This window comes from Anolis carolinensis, unplaced genomic scaffold (genome assembly GCF_035594765.1).
Source record: "Anolis carolinensis isolate JA03-04 unplaced genomic scaffold, rAnoCar3.1.pri scaffold_10, whole genome shotgun sequence".
NCBI classification, from domain to species: domain Eukaryota; kingdom Metazoa; phylum Chordata; class Lepidosauria; order Squamata; family Dactyloidae; genus Anolis; species Anolis carolinensis.
In genome coordinates this window covers 10,065,249-10,083,316 of record NW_026943821.1, presented here as the reverse complement: position 1 = coordinate 10,083,316, position 18,068 = coordinate 10,065,249, and the positions used below count along the sequence as shown (strand labels likewise).

General features: G+C 41.2%; 1 protein-coding gene across 1 annotated transcript; it reads right to left on the bottom strand.

Moving 5' to 3' along the window:
* Positions 1-3,738: 3,738 nt before the first annotated feature.
* Positions 3,739-18,039, bottom strand: LOC100552139 (cytochrome P450 2G1). The gene is given in 10 exon segments (XM_062962117.1): positions 3,739-5,489; positions 6,217-6,358; positions 7,461-7,648; positions 7,882-7,968; positions 7,971-8,016; positions 9,455-9,631; positions 11,749-11,909; positions 12,502-12,651; positions 12,886-13,048; positions 16,512-18,039. Coding segments are annotated over 10 exon segments (1,476 nt in total). The 5' UTR covers positions 16,692-18,039; the 3' UTR covers positions 3,739-5,307.
* Between the last annotated feature and the right edge of the window lie 29 nt (positions 18,040-18,068).

Below are 18,068 nucleotides of genomic sequence, written 5' to 3'. Positions count from 1 at the left end.
TCCTAAACACTTGGGAAGTGTTCGACTTGTGATTTTGTGATACGAAATCCAGCATATCTATCTTGTTTGCTGTTGTGTCAATAATAATGTCAATGTTGTTGTGTCAATAATAATAATACTTTATTTTTCTATCCCGCCACCATCTCCCCGAAGGGACTCAGGGCAGCTAAAATGGAGCAAGCCCAAAACAGAAACAAAATGCAACAGGTTAAAACCAGTATAAATAACTAAAAACAGTATCAACACAATAATCAAATAAAATGATCAATTAAAACACAGAATACAATAACACCATAGCGACCAGATAAAATAAGGTAACAAAACCGACATCATCACTAATTGATAAGATGTCAAGTCAAAAGTGCATAATTTCAAGACCATTTAATAAAGTGCCTGGACAAGTGTCCATGTGGTTGAGAAAAATTGCCAACTGCAATCCATCATCCCATCAGTGTAGTTTAACTGTGCCAGCAGTGCAGAATTGGCAACCCTGTATCTATGTCAATGCCATTTCACAATGCACAATGTCATGCATAATGTGCATTTCATTGGATTGAGCTTCGTGTATTCCAAGTAGACTGGAACGTTCTTAGTCCTAAACTTTTTTATGCTAGTTTTAAACCACTTCATTGGATGTGTTGCAATAGCAGATTCCCAGATTAGTTTACTGTTTACTAGTGTTGTGCTTTAGTATGGAATTGATGTTCATTTTGTGCAGTTTCATTTGTGTCATCTTATTTTCGTATTTGGTTCCCGCTAATGAAAATTTTTGTCTGGCTAATGAAAAACATGAAAATTTTCGTGCCATTAGTGGCCATGGGTGAGCTTCCGAGACTCATTCCCCCACCTCGGTTTTTGGGCTAGAAGGGTGAAAATCGCCATACACAGAGGGCATTTCGATCCCTTTTAGCCCACCAACTTTTTAAATGTTTGGATCTGCCCAAGAGTACTATTGTTATTAATAATTATATTATTATTAACACCCACTGGCACACATCAGATGTAATGTAATTCCTCTCCCAGACTCAGCTTAGATTCCCAGAGTAGCTATTGTATGTCACTACCAGTCCTTCTCTCTGCATCTCTCTTCCTCTGATTAGTAAGTATGCAACATGGAGCAACTCTCCATTGTTCAGGATTCCTCATCTATGAGATTCTGGTGGGATCATAAAGAAATGGACTCCGGTGATGGGAGCACAACGGGTAGCACATTGGGGAAAGGAAAAGAATTAATTATATGAATTGTAAATATTTTTTTGTAACAGAATGAATAGAAATGTAATAAACATTTATTTTAAAAGGATTGCTCATCATCTATCTCCTTTCAGTCATCATATGGCTCTTTAGAATTATTTGAGGAATAAATTCAAAAGTATAATTCTTCCTTTCTAGTTGCATAATAATAATAGTAATATAATATACTTTATTTATGTTCCTGTCTATCTCCTTGAGGGGACACAGACGGATTACAGAATACATATATGGCAAATATTCAGTGCTGTTATACAATTAACAACGACAAACAGCACATAGACAGAGGCAAGGCTTCCTTCTTTTCATCTCTGGCATCTGGAGGCTGTGCTCGACTCAGCCATGGGGAGGTGGTGATGTTCCATTTTCCACGTCGAGCCTGTTGTTCATGGACTCCTTCCTGATCAAATTGCCGGCATGTTTTTTCTGGGGTGCCTTTTCCCTCTCCACCAAGGCAGTACCTATTTATTTACTCACATTGCTGTTTTCAGACTGCTAGGTAAGCAGAAGCTAGGGCTGATGGCAGGAGCTCTCCCTGACCCATGACATGAATTGCCAACCTTTTGGTCGGCAAGATTTTCTGTAGCTGGCAGTTTAACCCGCTATGCTAGCCACGGCCCCATCCCATGTTACATCCCATGTTCAGTACTATAAATTTTTCTGTTTTTCTGTTATTGTTTATGCACTTCTATGTACCATGTGTGTACTTACTATGCTCATATTTTATATTTTAACTATGTTGATTGGGCTTGTCCCCATGTAATCTGCCCCGAGATGGAGGCAGGATAGAAAAATAAAATAAAATAATAATTATAATAATAATTATTATTATTTTACTCCTGAGGCCAGAAGAGTATGGCCCCTTCCACACATACCTATATCCCAGGATCTGATCCCAAATTATCTGCTTTAAACTGGATTACAGTAGAGTTCCGGTTAACCAACTTCTGGTTATCCGACCTACCATATTATCCGACGTGCCAGGCCAGCCCTATGGAGGTGCCCCATGCACGTTGTTAGGCAGCAACGCGCACGGGGCGTTTCCCTACACCAAGTGCTTGCTTTAGGGATGAACCTCATCCCTCCAGCGAGCACTCGGCCCTTTGGAGGTGCCACCTGCACATTGCTAGGCAGCAACGCGCACGGGGCCCTTCCCTAAACTGGCTTGCCGGGAGGGATAATAGGGTCTCCCTATTATCCATCAGTTCCGGTTATCCGACTTTCGGCCAGCCCGTTTATGTCAAATAACCGGAACTCTACTGTATACAAGTCTCCATTGCCAGATAATAAACAGATAATCTGGGATCAGATCCTGAGATATAGGGGCATCGTGGAAAGGGCCTATGTCTCCACACTATCCCAACTATCTGATCTGGGTTTTTTCCTCTTATCACTGCATTATCTCTCCAAGCCGAAAGTTGGAAATAAATCCGAGCCAAGTCAATCACATTACACCCTCCCTCTATCCCTTTGTACCTATCTAACACCGAAACATACTACTCATTACAAGGCAAAGGTATTAAATCAGCCTTTGGGCCATTAATTTGAAGGGTAATGTAATTAAGAGATTACTCGCACAGGAAAGGAAAGGCGATAAACAATCTTAATCAATCTAACACATTATTCCCAAAGCGTGAGGTTGTATGCCAACACAAACCAGAAATTAAAAGATAAAACATAATGTGGTTATAAGAGTCGGCCAGTTTGTTGTCAGGCACTAATATAATTAAATCCATGTTGATGGTAATAGTTGGCTCCAATTTCTAACAGGTTCTTTCTCATCCTCCCATTTAATTTGTATTTAAATCTTTACCCTGCAATACAGGTATATTAGCAGAGTCATGTTCATTCATTAGGCCAATGATAAAGACTGAGAAATAGGATCACTCCCCCTTTTGAAAGTCATATTTGCACTTGGGGAAGGTTGTGTGTTAAACAGATCAGTATTTGCTTGACCCAACAAATAGTAAGAGGTGTTACTGTTGAGGTCTTAAGGAGGACCTTACAGCATTTCATTTGTAAGTGAAAGGTAATACATTAGGCATTTCTGCAGCATCAGTATCCCATAAAAGGCTGTTGTTACATTATTACTACATATGGGAGCCAGCAAAGTGACTAATGCAAAAGGGGGTCAATTGACAACAATGTGATTCAGTACTGATGTTAATTGGGACACTACTGCTAGTATCCCGTTATACATCTTTGCAATTCTCCAGCAGGGTTTCAACATGTTTCTGCTATGTAACTCAGTATATTACATAACGTACACCGTGATAGAGGATTCTGGCCAATAAACACATTTAATAAGTAGTAAATTCAATTTGTAATTATTGCCTGAATAAAATATATTTTAATGCATCAAGTATAATGGTTTTATGGTAAAGTTGCTGTATTTGTAAATACAATTATTGTGAATCAGTTCATTTCAGCTCAGTTTGAATATTACTTTGCTTCAAATCCAAAACACAAAAGGGGCAATAGCATGTCTTCAAGCCAGTCTGAAGTTTTTATTTTCAAATCTTTAGGTTGCTAAATGGACACACACAAAAATATGAAACATTTTTGATAGAATAAAGATGTCGCAATACTCAATGCTTTACAACAAACAATCAGAAGTCTTTTGGATTATGAATTCTTTCCTGATTTTGGAATACTTGTATTTGTACAAGTTTATCCAAGTTTAAACATGAATCAGCTAGGTAGCGATAGAGCAGCAGCTGTCTACAGAATATGGATATTACAAAACCCTCCAATTGCAATCCTTGCCTATCTAAGTTCGTTTAGAAAGATGCAATTTCTGTACAGGATGCCATCTTATCTTATTATTGCTGCTCTGCCTTTATGCCCCCTTCACTGAGGCCCCATGTTTCACTGCCAAATAATGCAGTGCAGACTCATATATTGCAGTCTGAATGGCACTTAAGTGCATTACATAATGTAGTTCAAATTGTATAATATGGCAGTGTAGATCCAGCCTGAGTTAATTAGAGAATGGGATTCTGGCCTGCATCAATAGTAGTATAGTGACTTGATCCAGTGAAGTCATGCGACCCCTCTATTCCGCCTTGGTCAGACCACACCTGGAATCACACTGTGTCCCATTCTGGGCACCACAATTGAAGGGAGATGTTGACAAGCTGGAGTGTGTCCAGAGGAGGGTAGCTAAAAGGGTCAAGGATCTGGAGAACAAGCCCTATGAGGAGCGGCTTAAAGAGCTGGGCATGTTTAGCCTGCAGAAGAGAAGGCTGAGAGGAGACATGATAAGGGCCATGTATCAATATGTGAGGGGAAGTCATAGGGAGGAGGGAGCAAGCTTCCTTTCTGCTGCCCTGGAGACTAGGATGCAATTGAACAATGGCTCCAAACTTCAGGAAAGGAGATTCCACCTGAACATGAGGAAGAACTTTCTCACTTTGAGAGAAAGTTCTGCCTCGGAGTGTGGTGGAGGCTCCTTCTTTGGAGGCTTTTTAAGCAGAGGCTGGATGGCCATCTATCAGGGGTGCTTTGAATGTGATTTTCCTGCTTCTTGGCAGGGGGTTGGACAGGATGGCCCAAGAGGTCTCTTCCAACTCTTTGATCCTATGATTCTAATGAAATGATTTATGTGAATGACAATGGACAGACCTTGGATTATGACTTTGAATTGTGGTTGGCATCTAATGGTTGCCCCGGGGGGGGGGGGGGGGGTCTGTGTGAGAAGGATGGGATATAAATGTATGAAATAAATAATAAATAATTCTATGAATGATGGAAGAAAAACAAACCTATTTGGCCATTTATGCAAAATATATATGGCACACTATATTCCCCCCAAAAGTAATTTTGACCAGGAAACAATTGTTGTCACAAATTGCAAAGTTTCTAATGAGCCACGGGTTTACCAATCCACAACCTGAGGGTCAAATAGCGCTCCATTCCAAAAGTACCTATTCTCCTATTGAGGAATGGAAGTCAACTATTCGAGAGCCAGAAAAAAGGATGAATGTTGTCCCTTCTCCCTAATGAAGGTGGAAGATATGACATATTAAAGAGTTGTAACTGTGGACAAAGGCTCTCTCAGCGTGGGATGACAGAGAAGTCATAGAAGGGTGGTATGACTGCAGATCCATTCTCAGCGGGCGTTGTGTCAATTTTGTCTGGGGTCACAAGGGGCTTCAGCCGGAAGCTCTGCAAAATGGTGGTGAAGTAGACGAAAAGTTCCATTCGGGCCAAAGCTTCTCCCAAACAGATCCTCTTCCCTAAAAACAAAATAGGAGAATCGTCAGCAGAAAAAGACATCACTAGGCTTCCTGTCAGTTGTCTTCTGCTGAACACCTAATTGGGAATTTATTTTGGAATCATCCCAGAATCCCAGGATTTCTATAGAACTCCCTCATGATCAGGAATCCCATATGATCATGCCTATTATCTCAATTAGAAGTAATCTATATACAAGCTGCCATAATCAGTGAGCTTTCTGGTGTTTCTCAGTTGCAAAGAGATCCAGGAGTCTAGAGATCCATCTACACTGCAGAATGAATGCAGTGTGACAGCACTTGAAATCCCATTATTCAATGTTTGTAGTTTTACAAGCCTTCTATGCCAAAGAGATCTCACTAAACTATAACTCCCAGGATTCCTGATTATAGCTATCAAAGCAGTGTCAAACAAATTCTACTGCGTCAATCCACCCTAGGACTCATATAAACAAAGTTAGCCTTAATACCAATCCTAAACCCTAATCCTAATTTTAAACCCAACTTTGTTTGTTTGTTATGCTACAACCCGGTGGTTTAATGTTAAAGAGAGACAACAGAAAACTTCCAACCAAGGACCACAGTGCAAATGAGAAGCGTTCTAGATTAGCTGTTTGTCATGAGAAAATAATGGGGCCCAACTTCATGTGTCCGAAAGGAGGCAAGGAAATGTAAACCAAGAACAATGCAATCCACTTCATTAATAATAGTATGCTTGGAAAAGCTCTACCTGAAGAAAATGGCACAAACGCATCACTCTTCTTGAAACATCCATTCTCATCCAAGAAATTCCCTGGGTTGAAAGCATGAGGGTTTTTAAACATTGTGGGGTCATGCAGGACACTACTGAGCACAGGGTAGACTTCTGTTCCCTGGAAAAGGAAAAAAGAGGGTTGAGATGAACACTACAAAGATTCACACAGAGCACTAACAGATCTAGAACAGAGGGTCTCCAATTAAGCTTAATGGTCCATACGTTCTCTTTAAATACATAATTCATCCTATGTGTATTTGGCTTTACACATCACTTTTCTGGTGTTGACTCATCATATAAGCAAAGCTGAATATACCCTGGATAATATTTGTTACTATGAATATCCCCTGGATATTACTCATTGTTTTTAGCCACCACATTTTTAGATCTTCCATGTCTTTCCTGTTCTCACTGTTTTTAGTACCTTTGTAGCATATGAATTTAGTGTCATGGATATGGTGCAGCTTCATGAGCTCCATACTCAGAAACCTCCATCTTCATACATTCTCTTCTTAATATCATGCAAATTGGGCTGTGGTGCAACTGGTTAGTAGCCAGCTGCAATAAATCACTACTGACCGAGAGGTCATGAGTTCAAAGCCAGCCTGGGTCAGAGTCAGTTCCTGACCATTAATAGTCTAGCTTGCTGTTGACCAATGCAGCCCAAAAGACAGTTGCATCTGTTGAGTAGGAAATTTAGGTACCGCTTTTTGCAGGGAGGCTAATTTAACTAATTTAAGACACCATAAAACCTTCCAGGAGCATGCGGAAGAATGAGGAAGTACTCCATGAAGGACTTGGTGTCACAAGTGGATGGTGAAGAAGCAGCTCCCCCTGTGGCCAGAATCGAGCATACCCTCATGAAGCCAGAAGCTGGAATGTTAAATTGTCTTTGTGTCTGTTTATATATGTCGTATGTCATATGTCATTGAATGTTTGCCATGCATATGTGCATTGTGATCCACCCTGAGTCCTCTTTGGGGTGGAAAGGGTGGAATATAAATACTGTAAATTATAAATACTTAGCAAAACTATTCCTCTTGAGGGAGTCAAATGACTTATAAATAGCCCCCAAATGTCCACAGACAAATTTTGATTTCTATGAAGAGTTGTTGCTTTGGCAAATGATATCTGTGGTGTCTTGGGGAAAATGGAATATTTCACAAACATTTCATGACAACACGTTGCTGGGTTTTATATGATACACCTGCTGTTTGTACCTTGGGAATCATGTAGCCTCTGAATTCAGTGTCACGCGTAACCATGTGGGGCAGGGCCATGGGAAACAGGTCACTGACTCTCTGCACTTCATGGATGACAGCATTCATATATGGCATCTGGCTCCTGCCTTCAATGTTTGGGGCATGATTCTGTCCAATCACCCGGTCAATTTCTTCATGAACCTTTGCTGTCAAATGTAATCAATAAATTAGCTTCTTTTGATTTATAGCTCTGAAAGGAAACTGAGTTTTGGATTTCAATATTACCTCCATATGTAGAAGTTTGAAAGCTTTGAATAATACCAGTTGCAGGGATATATTATATCTGTGATGGTCTTTGTTTATATTCTGGGACAAGGGGGTTTCTACTGCTGAAAGAGACGCTCAACTATTTCACTCCATCCCATCCATCACTCCGTACCTTGGACTTCAGGATATTTCATCAGGAACAGAAATCCATATCTCAGGGTGGAGCTGACGGTCTCTGTTCCACCAAAGAAAAGAGTAAGAGCTCCAGGTTTTTCATGTTAAATTCACTGAATGGATTATCTTTTTCCTGAAAAGAGAAAAGAACAAAACGTCTCAAGATCTTTCCAAGAAAGGTCATTATCAGCATTTTTAAGGTCAACTAAAATTATCGTCCCATGACATCATTAACTGGTTGAATTAAAGATTGCAGTTGAGATGAAAGTTAAGAATAACACTCTCTTTAAGTGGTTCAATGAACACTTGAGAATTTGGCAGCAGAATAAAATTTTGCCCATATATATCTCAAAGCATGGACTGACAAGTGACTGAAACTAACAAAATGAAGTTCAACAGGGACAAATGCAAGATACTTCACTTTGGCAGAAAAAATGGAATGCAAAGATACAGAATGGGGGACAATGCCTGGCTAGACAGCAGTATGTGCGAAAAAGACCTTGGAGTCCTCGTGGACAACAAGTTAAACATGAGCCAACAATGTGATGCGGCAGCTAAAAAAGCCAACAGGATTCTGGCCTGCATCAATAGGGGTATAGCATCTAGATCCAGGGAAGTCATGCTCCCCCTCTATTCTGCCTTGGTCAGACCACACCTGGAATACTGCGTCCAATTTTGGGCACCGCAGTTGAAGGGAGATGTTGACAAGCTGGAAAGCGTCCAGAGGAGGGCGACTAAAATGATTAAGGGTCTGGAGAACAAGCCCTATGAGGAGCGGCTTAAAGAGATGGGCATGTTTAGCCTGCAGAAGAGAAGGCTGAGAGGAGACATGATAGCCATGTACAAATATGTGAGGGGAAGTCATAGGGAGGAGGGAGCAAGCTTGTTTTCTGCTGCCCTGCAGACTAGGACGCGGAACAATGGCTTCAAACTACAGGAAAGGAGATTCCACCTGAACATCAGGAAGAACTTCCTCACTGTGAGGGCTGTTCGGCAGTGGAACTCTCTGCCCCGGGCCGTGGTGGAGGCTCCTTCTTTGGAAGCTTTTAAGCAGAGCCTGGATGGCCATCTGTCGGGGGTGCTTTGAATGCGATTTCCTGTTTCTTAGTGGGGGGTTGGACTGGATGTCCCATGAGGTCTCTTCCAACTCTACTATTCTATGATTCTATGATTCTATGACTGAAAGAGTAGCATGCTTGATCACAAGGTTCATGATTTAAACCATGGTCTATTTCTTTGGGGCTCTTCTTCCTTTTCAAAGGAAGTGATACTACTACAGTTTGATTTCCTAACCTGCTGCAATTCATCAAAGCCACAGCACATCACATCATGCCTTCCAGAAAGAAAAAGAGCAGGATTTCAGACATCTGTGAGTGTGGCATGGACTCCAACCTATGTAAATATCAAGCCATTGGATCTGTGGGCTTAGAACAGAACCAGCAGTTTCACACTCTTAGAAGGTTTGGATTTTAATCCCCAAAGACTAGCTATTGATCAAGAGGTGAGTGATAGTTGAATCAACTCCATCAGGCTGAGTGGTTTTGGAAGATCCATATGCCCCACCAAAGTACCTTTTCCATCTGGATGAGGAAGCAGTCAATGAAGTCCCGTGGGAAGTTGGGGTCAAGGGTCTCTTGGTTCTTCTTCACTCTCTTGGCAATGTAAGCCCTAATCCCACCCAGGAAGTCATAGACTTTATCCTGGGGGCCTGGGAAGTACTTCAGGATGCTGACATAGATGTCGTACAACTGTAAGAAGAGAGAAAGCATGTCTCACAGATGACCTGCTGGTGAAATAAATCCCTCTCTAGTATCAGACACATGCTATCAGTCTATACCTGGAATCGGTCTAGTCACTCCTAATTCTAAAAGAGCCAATCAAGAACAACTAATATATTGCCCTGGCAGTCCTGTTTGTTTAGATATGTACACGTGGCTAGTAACAAACAAAAAACCTTAAACGGACCAAATAAAAAACCAACCATGTTCTAGAGCAGGGGTCTCCAAACTAAGGCCCGGGGGCCAGATGTGGCCCTCCAAGGTCATTTACCTGCCCCCCCGCCCTTAGTTTAAGACTTAGGCTCACCCGAAGTCTGAAATGACTTGAAGGCACACAACAATAACAAACCTAATTAACTTGACTATCTCATTGGCCAGAAGCAGGCCCACACTTCCCATTGAATTCCTGATAGATTTATGTTGGTTAAAATTGTTTTTATTTTTAAATATTGTATTGTTCTTTCATTGTTGCGTTGGTTTTTTTTTTTTTTGCACTACTAATAAGACATGTGCAGTGTGCATAGGAATTTGTTCGTATTTTTTTTTTCAAATGATAATTCGGCCCCTCAACAGTCTGAGGGACCATGAACCGGCCCTCCACTTAAAAAGTTTGTGGACCTCTGTTCTAGAGAGAACATAAGCAGGAAATCCATTTATAATATCACATGAGTACAACTGAAAGTTGAAAAATCTATGGAAAGAGTGATATAGAGCCATGTTGTTTTAATGTACCTTTTAAGTGTACACTTGTACATGGGTTGAGTACATTTCCACATATATCTACCAAATGCTATCATAGCTTCAAGACTCATGGATTTTTCTCATTGCACGATCTCTATGATTGCTTAACTGTCCTGGCAACATGCTATAGAATCCCAGGATTTGCCCTTTGGAGAGGAGGATTTAAGAACTCTTAAAGAAAGAGCTCTCACAAATTTACTCTGAAGTGAAAAAACAAAGAGAAAGAAGCAAAAAAGGAGGGAGAGCATAGTGATGATTTTAAAAAGGCCGAGTGGGAGGGGAGCAGAGGAAATAATGGAGGTAGGAATAGGGATGTAATATTTTCAAATATTCTTTCCATTCCAAGAAGGAAACAGCTGAGGGAGAGAGAGGTGGGGAGAAACAAAAATCACCTGGCTAAGTAGTGAGGAAAGGTGCATTGAGAAAGAGACCAGGGGGGCATTTACACTGTAGAATTAATGAACTTTGAAATCATTTTAATTGCCAAGAGTGAATGCCGTGGAATCCTGGGATTTGTAGTTCAGTTTTACACTGGAGAAGACTAAAGACCTTGTAAAACGTGTGCCTCCTATGATTCCATAGCTGTAATGGAAAAGGCTAGGCTTGTGCAATTCAGCTGGAAGGCGATCCAGTTTTGGCACACGAATTTTATTGGGCACCCAGATCTGTTTTTCGGGATCCTCCCAAAAATTGGCTAACGGAAATATCTGTTTTGGCTAGACAGCCGAAATATCTGAGAAGATCCGTCCAATTGGTGGCAATTGGGAACAAGTCTCCCCTTTCCATTCCTGGGATCCTTTCCTTTCTTCCTTTCAAGGGAGTCTGGGTTAGAGAAATGGGGTCAAGGAAGCAGTCTGTAAGACTTATTATGGCATTCTTCAATTTAGATTGGCCCAACAGGCAAGGCTCACAGGGAAACCCCATGCGAGCATCATGAGGCAGCCTCTTTGCATGCCATGTGATGTCAAATAGGGGAGAAGGAGCCATGATCGGCTGGCATGTGGTCCTGTAACGGATGAAAAAATGTGACGGCTGAGCCTTTACTGTTACGGCCATCCGGCCAAGCTGAACAAGCCAGATTGGCTGAAGGGAACCGACCACTTCAAATCCATGCACAAGCCTAAAAAAGGCAAAAAAAACCCCAAACTCTTAACTACATAAGAGAAAAAGGACAGTAAGACTAAAGAGAGAAGAAAAGCATTGAGGTGACTGGAAAGGATGGACTATATATTGTCTCTAAAGTCTTGTAGAGCTGGATATTTCTGCCATTGTATATATGTATTCTTCAAACAGGAGGTGCCTATTGTCAGGGGAAACAGATCCATTTATTTTTTCCATTCAGTTACCTGGGCCCTGGCTGAGCTCATCTCCCGGAAACTGTTGTTCATCATTTCCATAATGGCCTGGAAATCATTATCTTCATAGTCAAAGCGATTGCCAAATACAATGGAGCAAATAACATTGGCGACAGAGCAGCTGAGGATGAAGGCAGGATTAAAGGGTTTCTCTGAAGCACAAGGACAGAGAGAAAGAGGAGTCACTCCAATAAAGGCACTCCTGGTGCCTACAAAAGTTTCGCTCAAGCTATTGCGAGAGGTTTGGAGAGGTTGAGAAGCTTAGTCCAGCACATCAGGAAAGTTGCCATCAAAATAGGCAATGGTTACTTCTCTCACCTCTACTTTCCCAAACATTTGGAATACGGAAAATCTCTGCTTTAAAATCCCATTTCTCCTTTTTTCATTACTTTTTTCTCCTTTACATCACCTATATGCAATATGCTCTGAATTTTCTTTTCACCCCAGCATCTCCTGATCCTGTTTCCCTGAGTCTCCTCCAATCTGGTAAGCAAGTTGTTATAATGGTGAACAATAAAAAAAAATAAAGAAAGGGAGGGGAGAGAAAAAAAGAAATCCAAATATAAAACCTCAATTTTGCCGTTTTATAAAAGGGATACAATTTAACTGCATTATTTTTAATGGGAAATGGGATTCATGGATTCTGATTTCTACAAAGAGTCCTGGGACCAAACCCTAGCAGATACTGAGTGCCCACATATTGAGATGAGGAAATTCGGTTATATAGTTTATAATTCTACTCACCCTTAGTTTTCTTGAATTCCTCCAGCAGGAACTGGGCCTCCTCCTGAATCCGCTCTTCAATGGATTTTTTCCCCATTCCAAAATCTCTCAAGACAGTGAGGGAGAATCGGCGTAGTTGCTTCCAACGCTCCCCGGTGGAAAGAACCACTCCTGTGGGAATCCAAAAAGTAAATGAAAAGCAAATGTGAAAGAGAAGAAAGAGTGAGAGCCATTGTCTTGTCAAAGGCTTTCATGGCTTGAATCAATGGGTTGTTGTGAGTTTTCCAGGCTGTATAGCCATGTTCCAGAGGCATTCTCTCCTGACATTTCCCCCACATCTGTGGCAGGCATCCTCAGAAATTGTGAGTGAGAGCCATTATTGCAACACTGATAGGGATTCCTCACCATGTCCTTGGAAGGTCCTTTCCAGCGTAGGGTTGGTGGCCCTTCCACTGAATTCTTCTGCCTTGTCTATCAGGGCCTCCTTCACAGCATCATGTCCACACAAGACCACAATTGGACGGGTTCCAAAATAGACAGTGAACACAGGGCCATACTTTTCACGAAGCTGTGTAGGAAAATAAGCTGTTATATTGGGACAATATTATTATGAGATTAGCAAACGTTTTGTAATGGTGTTTGATATGATTCTGTCCCACAACTCAAATGCATGAAAAGCGATGGGATTTGGATCTTACAGCGGAAAAGGACAGAGTGAAGATGTCCCCACTTTATGACTAAGAGCCCTTCCAGACAGACCCTATATCTCCGGATCTGATTCTGGGTTTTTTGTTTATCCCAGATTATCTGGCAGTGTGGACTCATATAATCAAGTTTAAAGCGAAAAACCTGGGATCAGATCCTGAGTTATTGGGCCTGTCTGGAAGGATCCTAAATCATCCCAGAGTTGTTGAACCTTGATGAAGCTTCCCTAGCTTTAAATCTGATTTGATTAGAGCAGGCATGGGCAAACTTTGGCCCTCCAGGTGTTTTGGACTTCCACTCTCGCAGCTGGTAGGCTGTTAGGAATTGTGGGAATTGAAGTCTAAAACACCTGGAGGGCTGAAGTTTGCTGGTGCCTGGACTAGAGCAATGGCTTGCCAATAATAGCATTTAGTTCTTTGTTATTTACATTCAGACATCCCATTTACATTCAGAAACCCAAAGTGGGAGGGAAATATTATGCAAGCATTGGTTTCTGCCAGCTTTTCCTAGCAAAGGAGAATTGATCTTTTAAAAAAGTTCTCCAGCCTGTTAGCTGTGTAAATATTATATAACACACCCAAAGATTCCTGAAAGAATTTAGTTTGGCATAAAACTTCTTGGATTGCATCCCATTTAAATGTGCAGAGAATTTTGAAGGCTTTTTGTGTGGTCATTGAAGGTTTTTGAGAAGCCCAAAACAACTTGAATTGAGAAGATGAATATGCAAGGAAGGGAAAACGGAATGGTGTAAAAATCATCAAAAGGTAAATTCATAAGAGCGATATGCTTTCATTTTTTGGAATGCTGAAAAGGCCTAGCTCCTGAATAGTGGGTACAAGCTAGGTTTTTGTTATGTAACCAAGCAGCTATGCCAGAATTTAGACGTTTCCTTTGTTTACATAAGGTCTCTGCCCTCTTGCATAAACATTCACCTGAGTTGTGCAACAATCCATACTGCTCCTGGAAAATCATCAGTACCACTTTTTCTCCATTAGTTCGAGCAATTCATATACCTTACAACTCCATACAGCTATGTTGGTATAGCACATTAAAAAAAGGGCTCAGCTGGGGAAGGGGGGGGTCTCACCACCATTCCTTGGTATTCCAGAAATGGACTGGAGATTAGGGCTTTTTGACCAGCTACAGCTGGATTTGGACCCATGTGGGTAGCAACCAGATTAGAGTGGTAGTCATTTACCATTTTCAACTACGCATGTGCAATAAAAATCGGAAGAGTTGGAAATCGGAAGGAAATCGGAAGTTTTGTAAGTCAGAAGCCATATTTGTGAGGCCCATACCAAGTATTTTAGAATTGAAATCTACCCCAAACTTTTTCATTTTAGTTTTGTAAATCTCAAAAGACTCCCAAAGTCAGTTTCATATTCAGTGCAAGGCAAGGAAGCAAAGCCAAAGGCTGCCTTAGTGTCTTGCCATTCCTCTGTGATATTAATGCAGTCTCATGGCATTAGCAGCAGGCAAGAGGGGGAAGTGCATTTTGGGAACAGCACAGAACTCTGGGAAATGTAGTTTCGGAAGGGAGGAGCTTTATGCCTGAGAATTCAAAAGACCCTGACCTAAACTACATTTTCCAGACGGCATCAGCACCAGAAAGCACCAATCAGGATAATGGAGAGCGAAATATTGTCTCTTCCTCCCTAAAGCTTTGAAAATTAGCAAAAAATCCATGGATAAGTGAGATGGTCTGAAATGTGGTGGTCTAACAGCGGTAATTGTGTTCTACCATTGTAGCAAGTTTCACCACAATAGCTCTAAAAATGAGGGCAGTGCCCTGAACTTTCCCCATTATAGTCATTTAATTATGCACATGCATAAAGGTAGTTTGGGAAGCGAAGAGCCATATGCCTGCCCTAAACTAGATTCCCCAGAATGCATCAACATCAGAAAGCATTAATCAGGATAGCAGAGAGAGAGGTCTGTCCCTCCCTAACAGCAGCCAGAATCTGCAAAGAGGAGGACTGACTGATACATCTCTCTCTAATAAGTAAGCCAATCTCTGTGCTGGGCTGGAAAAAAATGATCTAAATGGATGGTCCTTGGGGGTTCCCTCCAACTCAATAGGAGAAGCATATTAATTGGATGTTAGGAGAGTTTGAATGGTGCCTTTCTGCTCGGAAGAAGGGGATCAGTCTAGATGACCCTCGATGATGTCTGTACTATGATTTCTGTTTCTGGGTTATAAATGGCAAAAAACATGGTGAAAGTTTATTACATTGCAAAAACTTTGTCTTTGTGCAGGGGATGTCTCCCTATATATAGCACATATTGCTTTGTTGATTCTCCACCAATTTTGTAAAGGTTCTGCCACAAAAGCAAAGTTTTTGAAGTAGAACAACTATTTTCAAAGTAAAGACTACACAATTAAACGGGAAATAACACTTTGAAACTAGGAACAGATTTTATTTATTATTACAAAAATGTTTTTTATAAAAACTTTGACAATTCACCAAAACTCCATGGATAAGTGAAACATTCTGAAATTTGGTGGTCTAATAGTGATAAATGTGTTTTATCATTATAGCAAATTTCACCCCAATAGCTTTAAAAATGAGGCAAATAGGAGCCTCTGGATTTTCCCCAATTATAGTAATTTAATTATGCTAATGTGCAATTACTGTAATGAAATAGTAACAAAATTTCAGTAGTCTCGTTATAGTAATGAAATTTTCACTAAGTATACTTTAGAAACATTTTAGAAATGAAGCACCAGCGGTCTACAGTTTTGAACCATTTTTAATGAATCACACATCCCTACTCACTGCTATGAATCTGCTGTCATTGCCACTTAAAGTTCATAAAGCATTTGTCATAGTCCTTTCAGATGGAAGTCAACTCATGGTACTAATCAAAGGCAGGGTGCTTTTTTTCATACATAGCTTCCTAACAAATATGTGACAGAGAAGCTCTTCTAGAAAGTCTTTTTATGCCTACCTAATCCTACTTATATAGAAGTCTAAGAAAAAACCCCCAGTAGTGTCTTTCTAATAGTTGTAGCTTACATAGTCCACAAGCAAACAGAAGAGTAATGGTTCAGGGTTGTGGTGGATGAAGCTGTTTCAGTTGGTAGAAGGTCTGGGAGAATATCATAGAAAATTAGAGAAAGACATAGAATATCATCCCAAATCAGAGAACGACATAGATTCATGGTGATTTGGGAAGAATTGCAGGGAAAGAAAATATTTCCTTGAGGTCCATATAAAAGAAGCAATGGACGAGGGGTCAGTAGACAGCCAACCCTTGAGAGTCTCTTTAAATTTGCCACCATCCCCAACATGCCCACACTGTGTTTCCAAGCGACAATCACTCACCTTGAGAAGAGATTTTAAGATTTCTAATGACTTGATCTGCAGGAAATTCCCAATCAGAGGCAGGGGAGTGGGTCCCGGAGGAAGCCTCCCTTTGCTCGATAATTTCCTCTTAAATGATACAATGGCAAGGCAAGACAGGTAGATGACAAGGAAAAGGGTGACTGCTCCAGATAGCTCCATGATGGAGTTTGCACTCCTTATGCTCCTTTACTCAGAATATGGGCTTCATATTCTGTCCATATATTTAATTTGAGGCTAGATTGGGCGCCACCTCCTGCCTTACATAACCATGTGGCAAGTGGAGTGTTTTATTTCTGGAACCAAAGTCAAATTTAATTGTCTCCTTCCTGGTTAATTATTATTATCATTACAGAAGACATGTAGATTTGCATTTCTGTGCTCCTGCAGGCAGAAACCTGCTTAGTTTTTGTTTTTTGAACCCTTGCAATAAAATCATGCCTGGCAATTGAGTTCACCAACTGAAAAAAGACAGAGGGAAGGACAATTCTATGGAAATTGTCCTAATTATTGTAAAGAATTGCCAAAATGCAATAAAAATTCAAGGTGGATGCAGGCCATTTGCTTTCTTCACATGTGGGTCACAGTGCAACCCCCCCTCCAATAAAATAAGTCTGTATACACTACAGTTATATGCTACACCAGCATGTCCAAGCCCTATGCAGAATAGCAACACTGCTGTCTGCATGTCATGCTGTCTGCATGACTGGGGGCCTTTGTGCCATGTGCAGGCACAATGTTCCATGTTCAACTGTGATGCATACTGCACAGCCTCATGTGCAGTACACAATATTGCTTCACGCACAACTCCATTTCCACCTAAGTCAATGAGGATCCCTGTCACAATCCCTCTTCCGCACCAAAGTTCATTGGAGTGAGCAATGGAAACATCACTTTGTTGTATCTGAAGAACAGAAGAACAGAGCTCTGCCAAGATGAAACAAATCTATTAAAATAGGGAAAACAGGTGCCTCAAGTACATCTATTGATTGGTACTGCATCAAAATTGGCATCCAAGTTGCACCGGATCTGAGCAACTTTGTCTGCAAAATGGTAGGTGAACTCGCCACACCAAGCTGCCGAGTGGTCATAGGTTCCATCCTGAAAATCAGAATGAAGGAATCCCCTGACCACTTGGAACAGCTCTGCTGGTATAGTTGTTGTAGACACAATGCAGGCAGCCAAATAAGCTTTTTTGGCTGCTTCCATTGCTGCGGAGTTGGCCCTAAAAGACTGTAGCCCGTGTTTGGTGAAATTCATCCTGAGTCCTCCATCCATGGAGCTGATTTGGCTCTGCTGGGCAAGAGGGGACGCTCAGGAGCAACTGCGTGTATCGCCCTGGCCATCTCCCTATTCTGGAGATCGTCCAGAACTTCAACAGAATCGCCTGCAGCTATAGGAGGAATATCCCCAAGAGCCATCAGGAATCCATTTGGATCCATAAGTCTCTTGGGAAGGACCATTTTAATGAGTCCCCCATCCCTGCAGAGGTTAGAAGTCACAGCCAGCCTAAACTTGATCAGGTAGTGATCGGTCCAT